General features: G+C 37.2%; 1 protein-coding gene across 1 annotated transcript; it reads left to right on the top strand.

Moving 5' to 3' along the window:
• The first annotated feature begins 308 nt into the window (after positions 1-308).
• LOC149298931 (dnaJ homolog subfamily C member 12-like) lies at positions 309-7,475 on the top strand. The gene is made up of 5 exons (XM_089486782.1): positions 309-383; positions 2,994-3,072; positions 3,311-3,450; positions 4,786-4,975; positions 7,381-7,475. The coding sequence occupies exons 1-5, from the start codon at positions 309-311 to the stop codon at positions 7,473-7,475; spliced, it is 579 nt and encodes a 192-aa protein (XP_089342908.1).
• Positions 7,476-12,679: the final 5,204 nt, after the last annotated feature.

Below are 12,679 nucleotides of genomic sequence, written 5' to 3'. Positions count from 1 at the left end.
TTATTTCTCATTATGACCTAATTTGCTCAGATATTCTAATAACATATAAGGGGGGGAAGCAATAACCCCCCCCCCGACATTGTAAACTATTGATTTGCCTTAAATCCACAAACATGTTGCTGCTTGTGAACTACAAGTTCCATCCTGCATTGCGAAATAATCCGCTACTTCCTACATTCGGGTGCCAATCAAAAGCAACAAGTGGGGACCTTCCCATATAAACAGACAGGTTAGAAGCCCACCCGAGCTATTGCCACCTCGCTGCTGTGTGCGGATAAACCTGACTTAAGGAGTCATTCTGCTGAGCGATGGATTCTATTCTGAGCAGCAGCTTGGAGTCAGAGGATTATTACACTGTGCTGGGCTGTGATGAGCTGTCCACGGTGGGTGCTGTCTTATTCTTTCTACAATGCTGACCAATTCATTCAGCATCCCTGGCTAACTATTCTATTTAAGTCATGCTAAATAACACTTTTTTTTGATGTTTTGTTTTTCTTTGCCTGTTTACATTTAATACAATATTTAATACATTTTATACAACGTTTACACAATTACAATATCCTATGTGTGTATGTGAATATATATATTTATATATTAGTTAACAGTATTGGTACAAGTACAGAAGCCTACGTAATTGATTCCATTTCTGCTTGATCTGAATGAGAATAACAGTGAATGTTTCAAATACTCTTATGTGTTATGTACTGTATAAATATTATATTTGTATGTTGACTAGTTCATTGTATTTTCACAGTCTTTTTCTGTTGCAAATAAATACAAGCTAAAATAAACATTTCAATATTTTTCCTAAATATATCATAGCACTTTAATACACAATTCATAATTCAAATGTAGCCTTTGCTGTGGATTAAGGTAAGTATTTGTCAGAATCGGGATTTTGAAATCTGGATTTGGTACCCTTCTAATTTAAAACTGGATTTTTAATGCAGTTAGGGATGTCTGGTAAACCCACGGGCTGGAGTATGTACTCCAGCATAAGGATGAATTCAGATATTAAGTGTTTGGAAATACAGCCACATATGTAAAGGCTATACCGTTCTAAGTGACTTCGCTTTTTGCCTCTGGGAAACGTGATCACATGTGTTAATACAAAATTCCAGCTGACGCATTTGTGCAAACAGAATATGGTACAACACAAACATATACGGTTTAGTTGAGTGTAAAGTCTTCTATTTCTCGTGGAGTCCTTGACACTAGAGGAATACATTGGGATTGGGGTCCAGGCGGTATTCTGTGTGTTGGTGGCGGTCACACAATATACCTGTGTGTCCTTGTGCACTCCCGCAAGGCAGTCCTTGCCTCACTTTTGTATTCAGTCTCGTTTATCTTATGGTCCGTTTAATGGAACGCAATGTTTAGCATAGCCCTAACATTTCTGTACATTCTTCACTATCTCTAAAATCTGACAGAATGTCTGCAGGCGGGGCAGGGCACCCATGTGTTGCGTGGGTGGAGCACCCATGTGTTGCGTGGGCGGAGCACCCATGTGTTGCGTGGGCGGAGCACCCATGTGTTGCGTGGGCGGAGCACCCATGTGTTGCGGGGGCGGCAGTGGTCAGAAATTCAGCGGGAGCTGGATTAAGAAAACAGTCCCGTGCAGAGCTCTACTTGGCACCTTCAGCCTGTTTCTAAAGAAAAGTGTCCTCTTTTAAGTTAGGGACCTTGATGTTCATCTTCACTCAGTCTGAAGGTCTATTATTGATTAATAGTAAAAGGGAGCAGAGTGTTGTGTGTACTTAAAACATATTTGGCTTAATCAACAAGATTATTATCAATACGTCATGTATTAATGCATAGTCTTTCTTAATAACTTTTTGTTTTTATATGAATGCATTATAAACGTATATAACTTAATAAGCAAAATAAAAACAATATAACAAACACACACAGACTTAGAGAACAATGTGGGGTTGGAAAAGCAGTGGCCCGAGCATAATACTTACAGTCATGTTAGGTCTATGCCAAGACAGAACATACATATCATATACAAGGCATATTGCGAAAGAGCGCAGAACACAATCATCAACAGCATAACCAAATATATACAATCATAACGTGGACAGTTAGTAATAAAAATAGTACACCTAAAAACTTCAAAAACTCCTGTGCAGTACAACATAAACAAGCATACATTGACACAAGACATAGTATGGAGAAGCAACAAGGACCATGACTGAAACAATAAAATGATAAATAGTTCCAGGGGTGCAGAGACTGCGGAATCCTGGTAGGAATGCACTTGGGGATAAGGGACTGGAACAAAAGGGTTACAACAACAGTCCAAGGACTGAAGATGACAAGGGAGGGCTCGGGTTAGTCCTCCTTGTCATAACTGTTAACAATAGAATAATCTTCAAACAAGCTAAGGAACAGCTTGTGGAACTCTGAGATAGTAACTCTTCTGCTCCTCGGGATCAAGTGGTTCCTTGCATCCATAAAGTGACAGTTTACTGACCGTGAAAGCCCCACTAAAGACGAAGGTAGAACTTTGAGTACTTTTATATGAATTTTTCAAAAAATAATCTTGGTGAGAACCTGCAGCTCCCCTCTTCTTCAGTTCAAGGATTCTCATTACTGATTGGCTGCTTGATGCAACCAGTCAGGGGCCAGAACGTGTGTGCATTGTAATCGTTACAAGAATGTTGGGGATTTCAGCTGTATTGTGTTTCCTTAGCTTTCTCTTCTGATCCTTAAGGTTTATTTAGCTGTGTAAGGCATCAGATACAGTGTGTGCATTGCCTGAAACAAAAAAGGTCTTTGCAGCATTGTGTGGTGTGTGAGCAAGAAGTATACCCAAATATCGGATGATAATGTGGAGTTGATCTCGAGGTCAGTAAATGTATGGTGTAACAATAAGAAAAAACACACAGCTATACAGAACAGTATATCTTCGGTGGAGGAGAACATTTTTACCTTTTGATTGCCTTTTTAATCATCCTAGCAAAATTGGTGTGTACCTTTCTTTTATCCAGGTTGAGCAAATTCTTGCAGAATATAAGATTAGAGCCATGGAATGCCATCCCGACAAGCAACCAGGAAACCAAAGAGCAGGTATATTGAAATGGAAATTTGGATGTTTTCATGTAGTGTGATTAAATGTTAGGAATCATGAACGCAATAGGAACTATTGAGTTGGAGCTCATTCTGGGGCAGAGTTTCCCCAGGTTCTACCTCAATAGATGTATTTCCATGAAAGGGAAGTCCATCTGTCTTCTCAATAAAAAAACACATAAGGAAAACTGAAAAGGAAATAGTTTAATAGTCTATTTTTGCTTATTTTTACCTGTAGTGGAAGAATTTCAGAGGCTGCAGCAAGCTAAAGAAACTCTGACAAATGAAGCTAGTCGTGCACAGTATGATTACTGGAGACGTAGCAAAATCATGATTCCGTATACACAATGGGAAGCATTGCAGGATTCTCTTAAAATGGTATGCTTTTTGGTTACTATTGTCGTCTGTTGAACATCACAAAAACAAGAACTGCGTAATTGGGACATAACGGGCTCATAGAGTGCCACGTATCGCACTTAGAATATTTATTCAGCATGTTTCAAAAGCAAAATAAAAACACTGTCGCGTGTTAGCATCTTGGTCACATCGTACATTAAGTAACAAATATTTTTTTGAACTGGGAATTGGAATGAGCTTTTAATTTTTTGTTTGTAACCATATAATTTCACAAGAATTTGTTTTGATGGGAAAAGATCTCAACCTCGCGTGTCTTACTATAGTAAACATTTCCCAAAATGTTCATTCCAGTGTTTGTACTCTAATACCCTTTGTCCTTTGTTTTTTTTTTTTTTAATCTCTTCTGGCTTCTGTTTAAATACTAACTTATTTGTTTTGTGGAGGTGTGTCAGTGAAACATTCATCTCCAAAAACATTCCTTTGGGAGGCCACACTACTTTATTAACTCCAAATGGAACAGAATTCATTTCTGCTATATTCTGCCAAGGATTCTTCAATGGCAATGCTCCAGATGTTGCGCAGATGTTAGCAGAAGCATTTGGGATATACTGAAAATTATCAATTATAATGTTGAAAAATGTAACTATTTAGGATACACCAAACATCACTGGAGAACTCCTCCAACATGATTAATGGGGTTTATTTATTCAACTAGACAAAGTGGTGAGTTTGGAAGGTGTAATTGCCCTGGAAAACGCCTAATTATTGTAAGTTGGTAATATATCTTGTCATCACCATGGGGCTATAAGTGGCCAAATCCACCTTTTTTGCACAATATACATGGCAAGGTTGACCATATGTAATACTTACAATTTAGAATAAATCATTAGGGGCAGTACCTTCTCACCTACCGTTTTAGAGCTCATGTGAGTACAGTGGAAATGTGTGCCACTGAAATGTTGAAGGGTATTTGATTGTGTTTTGGAGCTCCTTATGGTACTCTGACACATGTTATGGACCAGTCTAAATGAGTTAAAACTAGACCATTTTAAAACGAACCTAACAAGTACCCAACAATATCTGATTCCATTCACCATAATGCCCTTTGTCCCCTATTTAAAATCCACATGGATCTGAACAAAAGCTGATAATTATATACCTGATCAGTCAAGAGTGAAGCCAACAATTTTATAAACTTTCATCTAAGCTACAACTTGTTTTCTGGCACAATGTATTGTGAATTTACTCTCTACGTTGAAGCATGAGTGCAGAGCTTTGATACAGACATAAATGTTTGGAAGCCCTCATGCGTGATCATGACAAATTCTATATTCTTTTTTTAACTTTTGGTTTCAGTCTATGCATTGGGCAGTTAGGGGTCAAAAAGAACCAATGCTGGAAGCCCCGGCTGATTCCCCAAATGTACCTGATACAACTTTCTCTAACCCTGGAGAAAAAATAATTGAAAGTCCCCATGAAAATGAACATGACATATTGGGGAAAACTTCTGAAGACATTAATTTGCTGTCCCCTAAAAGCCCTGAAGGTAATAAATGTTTTTTATTATATTGTATCTTTTTTAGTGTAAAACTTGTATTTGTTTATGTACTGAGAAACTTATAATGTCCATCCATTGTGATCACTTGATTAATGTTCCACATCTGGACTAGAAAGCTATATAGATATACAGATGTATAAAAATTTATGGTTTGTGTTTGTATTTTCTTCTATTTTTAGTTATTTTCTATACAACATTATATATAATATAATAATATATATATAATTTGTATGTGCGCTAACAAATGCATTGGTAAAATATTATCCTGCAATCTAAGCTTTTGCATTTGGTGCTAATTGTATCATTGGTCCATCCCCATGTTTGGAAATGATAGGCCCACTTTAAGAAAATAAAAAACATTTATCCAACATTGTATTTAGTGTTCATAAATTATTAAAGACTTTTTTTTTAGATGAACAGTAATGTTCTTTTCCTGGCTATATCCCAAAGCCGCATCACTAACGAGTAGCTATTCAGTTGGAATGAAAGTGTAACCTATAAATATGACCCTTCCCCACCCGTCATAACTAGGAAGTCCGCATAGGAGGAGGCTTGGATTTCTAGACGCTCTTCTGGCAGAGCTCACAACAACCAAAATTAAGGTCGTTAGTGTAACGTTTCCAGTGCTTCTGCCAAATTATATGGATATGAAGCCATGGCTTTAAGGAGTAGAGGGAGATTCCAATGAGGGACAAAGGAACTCGGAATGGGACAAATCTTTAGAACATCAATCAAAAGTCTTGTCTAAGTGCTGCAGATCCTGTTTTTTCCCATCCTAAGAAGATGGGATTTTGCCTCAAAAGACAGGGTGACCGAATGGCCTATAGTATCTCCACTTCCAAAAACACCGCTTTGCATTGATCAATGTTTAAACTCACCTGCCACTTGGTCACCTAGTGCTCCAATTTCAACAATATGTTCTATATGTTATATCTATTCAAACAAGTGAATCAGATATTGCACTGTAATTAGTGTCCACTGTTGCCTGCTGGAAGTATGTAATACGATCCAGGGGTCCACCGTCTATAATGGGAAATACAGCCTTCAGGCGCTCCCCCAGTCACGGAGGCTTCCGTGACAATGATATTATTGGACATCTATTCCTGAATAATATACCTTTATCAAGCTTTCAAATAATTTTAATTCTACAGATTGTCGGGCTCACAGGCCAGTCGTTACCTGGCTCAGCTTTTGATACTTTTTGAATATTGGTACGACTTCTGCTTTATAGTCAGTCTTCTGGCACCATACCAGACAAGGGAAACCCTTGAAGATCAAAAGCACTGGTCTGGCTATTTCTTGGCTAAGTTTCCAAAGTATATGGGGAAGTATGCCAACAGGCCCTGGGGCTTGATCTATTTTAACTTAAGCACTGATATTGTTCACTTAAATTCTTTCAGCCAACCAAAAACTTGGAATGTCAATCCTAAGACTTGATATAGTTGAAGAGATAGCTAAGAGAGATATTGCCAGTTTACAAATGAACCTGCTTCGACACTGGCCTTGGAGATTTACCCTACTGTCCAAAATGATACAGAGTTATCCAAAGATCACATGATTCTTCTGACAAAATGAACCACACTAGCACCTAGTTCCAACAAACTCTATCCAATTCACTAGAAGGTTATTTTCGGGAAAGTTTTCTCTACTCAAATGCTATTAAGGTATTAAAAGAACCTTCTCCCTGTATAATTCAGAATGTTAATTGAAGAGAGACCATACCCAGAGATTAATTTATAGGCTCTTCTTGTCTCTAACCCTGACTTTTCTGCACTGCCATTTTACCCACTAAAGCCACCACGGCCTCTGCACGAGGCTGCCCAAAGCTAGGGAGTGAAACCGAGAGGGAGCGGATGCTGTAAATCTGCATCCCACCTAATTCAATGCTGACATGGAAAAGCTACCGATTTGTGATGCTGTCATAGATTAGTCAGGAAATACAAGTAAATGTTACCGTTACACGTTCACACGTGCTTGAAGAAGAGGAGAGACTTGCCTTTCCTGTGTTTATATTAAGATTGTATTGAGGGAACTGTCATAGTTACTACTTTTAATACATTTGGTTGATGAAATTACCTATATCATGCGCCTATTTGCCAATCATCGTCGTTTCCGTTTAAAATTTTACCTTGGCTTATTTTCAAATGTAATCGCTGAAGCTTGTAAAATCAGCCTGCTTTCTCCTCCTATAGCAGTATACTCTATATGTGTGTTGATATTATGCTGTATTTTGTATACAGTTTTTTATAGTTACATATAATGTTGCTTGTAATTTTCGCTCTCCCCATTGTAATAGTGCCACAGAACCTTTTGGCTATCCAAAAATCAAATGTAATTATACTGTTTACTGTTAGATTCACCACAGCCTGATTTTTTTTCTTTATTAACCATAGGAACGTCCGATTTGACTTCCTGCCTCCTGCGTTTCCGTTGGTCAGCTGAAGCCCCTTCAGACCTTCTTCGAAAATTCCGAAATTATGAAATATGAGAATCCATACCCTGTGTATTAAAGATCTCTCGTCTGCTTTTTCTGTATCATCAGGTCTGGTATTGTGAATAGTATTATTAACTATAACTGCTTTTTATGTGAAATTATACAAATATAAGACAATGTATTTATCATTGGTTCAATCTGCTATCTACTTTGTGTGCATGTTTATTTGTTATCCATTTCTTGACTGCAATGCTCTGACAGTATATCCTATGCTCTTCAAAGTTTAATACACCTGCCTTTGCAATATCATGTATATGAAACTGAGTCAAAAAAAGATTAATATGTTGTATTAATTATATTATCAGGAATGGAGTCAGAAAAGACATGATTTTACTTTTTGCCAAAAGCCTTAATAGAAATTTAATAGGTAGTTATATATTCAGGAAAACAAACCCGGGAATGTTGATTGTCCCTTGGAGCCATGCTAAATACAAGGAGTCCTCTTTTGATATTGTCCACATTAAGCAGGGGAACTTATTTTGGGTTCCTAGATGATCAGCTCTAGAGCCAACCCGTGACTAAATATGGCAGCAATGCATACAACTCAATAAACAAAGTGCTCACAGACAGCTTGGGTTCAATCGCGTAGGTAGCACATCCTCAAAACTAGTCACTAACCCTCTTTAGATGAACATGTCCTTTGTGTGCTTACATTGTGAGAACTATCAATTGTTTATACATTTTCCAGCAGATTGTTCAGTTTTCTCATACCGCCCACACTGTATCACTACAGAGCATTCCATGTACAACATAAAAGAGAGAGACAATAACAGGAAAAATACGTAAAACTGCCTGACATCTGTTTCTTGTTGTATTAGTGACTGAAATCCAACAAAAAAATTGTGTTTTTTATAGACCCATGACTCAGAATTTTTTTTTCCATTCTTTGTATCCTGCTTGTTTTTAAATATAATATTGTTTAAGGTATTATTATTATTAGTAAAATATCTAAACTATGACGCTATCCTAATATGGGACATGGGCACAGACTTACCAGATTTCCAAATGCCAAAAAATGCACACCTCACAAAAGTTGCCTTTTACCTCCCAAATAACCCAATAAATGCATGCATGGGGGTATCGCTGTACTCAGGAGATGTTACTGAACACATATTGGGTGTTTGACAGGGACATATACCAGAAGCGGTAAATTCACACCTGAAGTAAAATGCGTGTGGGGGAAAAAACACACACGAAAATACTACGGCAAACTGAAACAAAGGCTTGTGGTAAAATGTGTGCATGGAAAGTTTGAAAATTCCCAGGGGTGTATATTTTTCAAAAAAATATGGTTTGATGAAGTAAATTGAATTGTTTTTTTAGTTGATTAAAATCTGCTGGAGATTTGGTCGACTAAAACTACCCTAAAACAATTCAGATGACTAAAATACAACTAAAACTAAAGTGGCATTTTAGTCGAAAGACTGACTAAAACTAAATTGAAATATCCTGTCAGAATTAACACTTTACCCTGTTTGAAGCATATGGGATGTATTTAATAGTCTGAGATCTAACTCTTTATGCCTTAAAAGTGAGGGTCACCTTAATGTTTATCAGCTGTTTAACAGAATACATACGCAGTGTCTTCTTGACCATGCTGGTTCCATGCAATGTAGTTAATGGCAGAAAGTGATTAATCAGTTTTCTATATATATCTGAAATTGTTGCTTAATGCATTTTCTGTATTTTGTAAATGTATCACATTACACAGTAAAATATTATTGTTCAAATAATTGTTCCTTGTGACTATTTAAGGGCGGGAAAGGGAGATACTTATACACGCAAAAACTATTTGGTTGTTAGATTGGCGGTGTGTTACATTATCTGGTGTTAGCATAAGTATGTGTGTTCGTAGACAGGGTATGGTGTTAGAGTGTCAGGGGTAGTGGTGCGAGGGAGAGGAGGCAAATAGTGTGTGTGTGTGTAAGTGTATGGCTTTAGAGTGAGTGAGTGTTAGAGTGAACTTACATAGTGTTTGTGTTTTGGTTACAAGGGGCACCAGGTACCATTAATCCTATGCTTATCCCTGGATACAATATATAATTATTTGCCTTGGATTTTACCTTTGCCTTCTAGGGTATTTCAATCCAAAAATGTTTTATTGGGTAAGTACTTAATAAAATAGTTTTTTTAGTGGTCAAATTGAAACTAAGCTTGCAAACAGTAATCGACAACGGTGCCAAAAGTCAGCTCTACTTGTTCAGTGGATATGGCCATGATTGTTCACATCTAAAATCTAATCATGGAAGATGTAAAGTAGTAACTTAACATATTTCCCCTTAAGAATATTATGGGGCATATTAGTTGTGTATGGCTCAGTCATTGTCATAGTGCCCTCGATTTTCCAGGAACCCTATATGATTTATTTTTTTTATTGAATAGAGTCTAAATTAATATAATCCATATGCTTAGTTATGTTGAAATCTCATTTACATTTATTAAATGATTTTTATATTTTTACATTTTTATGTAGTGCCTAGGGAAAAACCCCACAAATCTATTTTATTAGATTTCTATGTTGCACAAAAGCTCAAGTAGTACTAATATTCCACCAAATGTGTGCGACATGTAAACTACAATTAAATAATACAACAATGCCAAAACATCTATTTTATCAGCTGCATGAAAATATATGTTAATGCTATATATATTGCTAATATTTCTGTTGTTGGCTTTTCAATAGGCTGGTTATTGGATAAATTATATTCTTTTTGATTTGTCTTTTGATTAGAGCATTTAATTTCCTGAGGGCAACAGACTTTTGAAGCTTGATTCATTTACGCCTGGGAAGCAAAATGAAAATATCAATAAAAAGCTTTTTTTTTTTTTTGTTTACTAATCTTACCTTACTAAGATGTTATCTTCCCAATTTCATTTGTACATCAACAGCACTGCTTTCTATTGTGTGCTGGAAAAATACTGACTACAACCAGAGGGGACACAACTGATTGTAAAAGATAAACATATTACATTTTAAGAACATGGTTTTAATTTATTAACTATATTTCAATGGTGTCTAGTAAAGCTTGAAATTAAATGCTAACCATGAACACATTGTTTTTGTCATTATTCCAGTAGTGAAAAAATCAATTATACAAAGTATTTTAATGAGTAGATTGTTGGGCTTCGTATACATGAAGTTTACGTTTAGTTACAAAGTTAGTATGTCCCCTTCAGCATACCAAGATATTTTGGTCAATGCTGTGTTTCCAACTTTGTATTTTCTTTTATTCCAGCAAGACTGTGCCCCAGTGCACAAAGCAAGGTCCATAAAGACATGGTTAGATGAGTTTGGTGTGGGAGAACTTGACTGGCCGCACAGAGCCCTGACCTCAATCCCATCGAACACCATTGGGATGAACTGGAAAGGATATTGCGAGCCAGGCATTCTCATCCAACATCAGTGCCTGACCTCACAAATGCTCTACTGGATGAATGGGCTAATTCCAACAGAAAACCCTCCAAAATCTTGTGGAAAGCCTTCCCAGAAGAGTGGAAGCTGTTATAGCTGCAGGGGGAGGGGGGCAACAACATGTTAATGTCTATGTATTTGGAATGCAATCTCATAGAAGTCCCTGTTGGCATAAGTCAGTTTTCCAATACTTTTCTCCATATAGTGTATATGTGGGTGCATTAAATTAGAAAGAGACAAATTATGGTTAAAGAATAACAAACATGCCCACCAAAACATTTTGTGTAACAAAATAGCCCTAGTAATAAAGGGGCTAAATGTGTGCCCAAAATATTTTGAAGGCAGCTCTCTCAGATCAAATTAAGATCCAAGGGCAGAATGCAAAAATATCTCTGGTGGTGGTGATTAAAGGTACACTTTCTATTTCAAGCTTTTTTATGTTTAAGGTAACCTAAGGTAAACTAGATAGGAAATACATTTTTAATAAAACTTAGCCAATACTCTTCCCATACATCTATCGGGGCATGCATACACACAGTATCGCCCTCTTCCAGGGGCCACTAAACTATATGCTCACTCTAAGCATCATAAATTAACTCACATGCTAACACCATACACACACACAAACATACAAGATAACACCATACCCTTAAACTAACACAATACACATATATATACAAACTTGCTCACACTTTCTTCTTGTCTTCCTCTACTCGTTCCCCTATCACATCTACAGCAGAGATCTCCTTAGCTCATTACTATCTCACATGCGACCCCCTGTTGGGCTCCACTGAAAAAAAGTCTAAAAATGGGAAGGGTCCTCTTTTAAAGAAATAAACATTTTCAGGTCTGTAAACTGTAAACGGACCCTAAGATTTACCTTGTAATTTGTTATTGCATTACTATAGCAACTTGGAGTTTTGGCAGTGTGTCAGATATCAAAATAATTAGTGCCTTTGAAACCGATACTTTGTAACTAAATTGTTACTGTTTTGGCAGAAAAGCAAGAGGGACCCCCAAAGAAACAAAAATAAGCCAGAGCTTCAAAATGCCGTTTGCATTGTGTTGTTTCCACACTTTCTCTGATACCCTTTCATTCTCTCTACTTGCCTCTTCTTGTTCTTCTGCTTCTACCCCGTATCATCCCCGTTATCCAGGTACTTTTGCAATTGTTGGAACAGGGGAGAGACTGTCCCAATGGTGCGTTTCTTGGCTCTGCCCTTTTGCAGAAGTACTCCAAGAGGCCAGAATATTGCATTTGTGGAGAAAGGGAGGTACAGAAACGCCTTTTTTTTTTCTTTGTGAATCCGTCTGCAATATTCTGGCCTCTGAGTACTTCAGTAAAAGGGCAGAGACCCTGTAAAAGAGGCTCCACCTCTTTTTTGTAAGCACACAGATAATGGAGCCAATACCAGGGAGAAGCGGACAAAGAAAAAAGAGAAGAAAGAAGGCAGAAGAACAAGAGGCGGCAAAAGAAGCGGAGCTGCAGAAAAGTAGACAGGGACACAGAAATGGTCGGTAAGGAGTCATTCAGAGAGAGCGTGAGACAGTGAATGGGTATGGGAGCATGAGCGAGAGCATCTAAGGGTGAACATCTTTAAAAAAAAAAAAAAAAGTTTAATAATCAAGCAATTACTCTACTAATAAACAAAGTATGTGCACACATCATTGTGACAGTGACTCAAGCTGAAAAAGAGTTTAATGTTTTGTTTGAAAGGTTTATCGCTGAGGTTTCAGGAAGTACATTTTATTTGTCCTGACTAGTAAGTCTGTGGGATATTTTTCC

Source organism: Sceloporus occidentalis, unplaced genomic scaffold, assembly GCF_023333645.1.
Source record: "Sceloporus occidentalis isolate IW3139 unplaced genomic scaffold, rSceOcc1.0.p SCAF_30, whole genome shotgun sequence".
In the NCBI taxonomy this organism is placed as follows: Eukaryota; Metazoa; Chordata; class Lepidosauria; order Squamata; family Phrynosomatidae; genus Sceloporus; species Sceloporus occidentalis.
This window is presented reverse-complemented; position numbering and strand designations above follow the sequence as displayed.

Bases quoted from the DNA above. Each gene is read 5' to 3' on its own strand.
- LOC149298931 (XM_089486782.1), top strand. From the start codon at position 309: ATGGATTCTATTCTGAGCAGCAGCTTGGAGTCAGAGGATTATTACACT. The intron at 3,073-3,310 runs GTATATTGAAAT...TTTTACCTGTAG, and splicing joins ACCAGGAAACCAAAGAGCAG to TGGAAGAATTTCAGAGGCTG. The intron at 3,451-4,785 runs GTATGCTTTTTG...TTTTGGTTTCAG, and splicing joins TGCAGGATTCTCTTAAAATG to TCTATGCATTGGGCAGTTAG.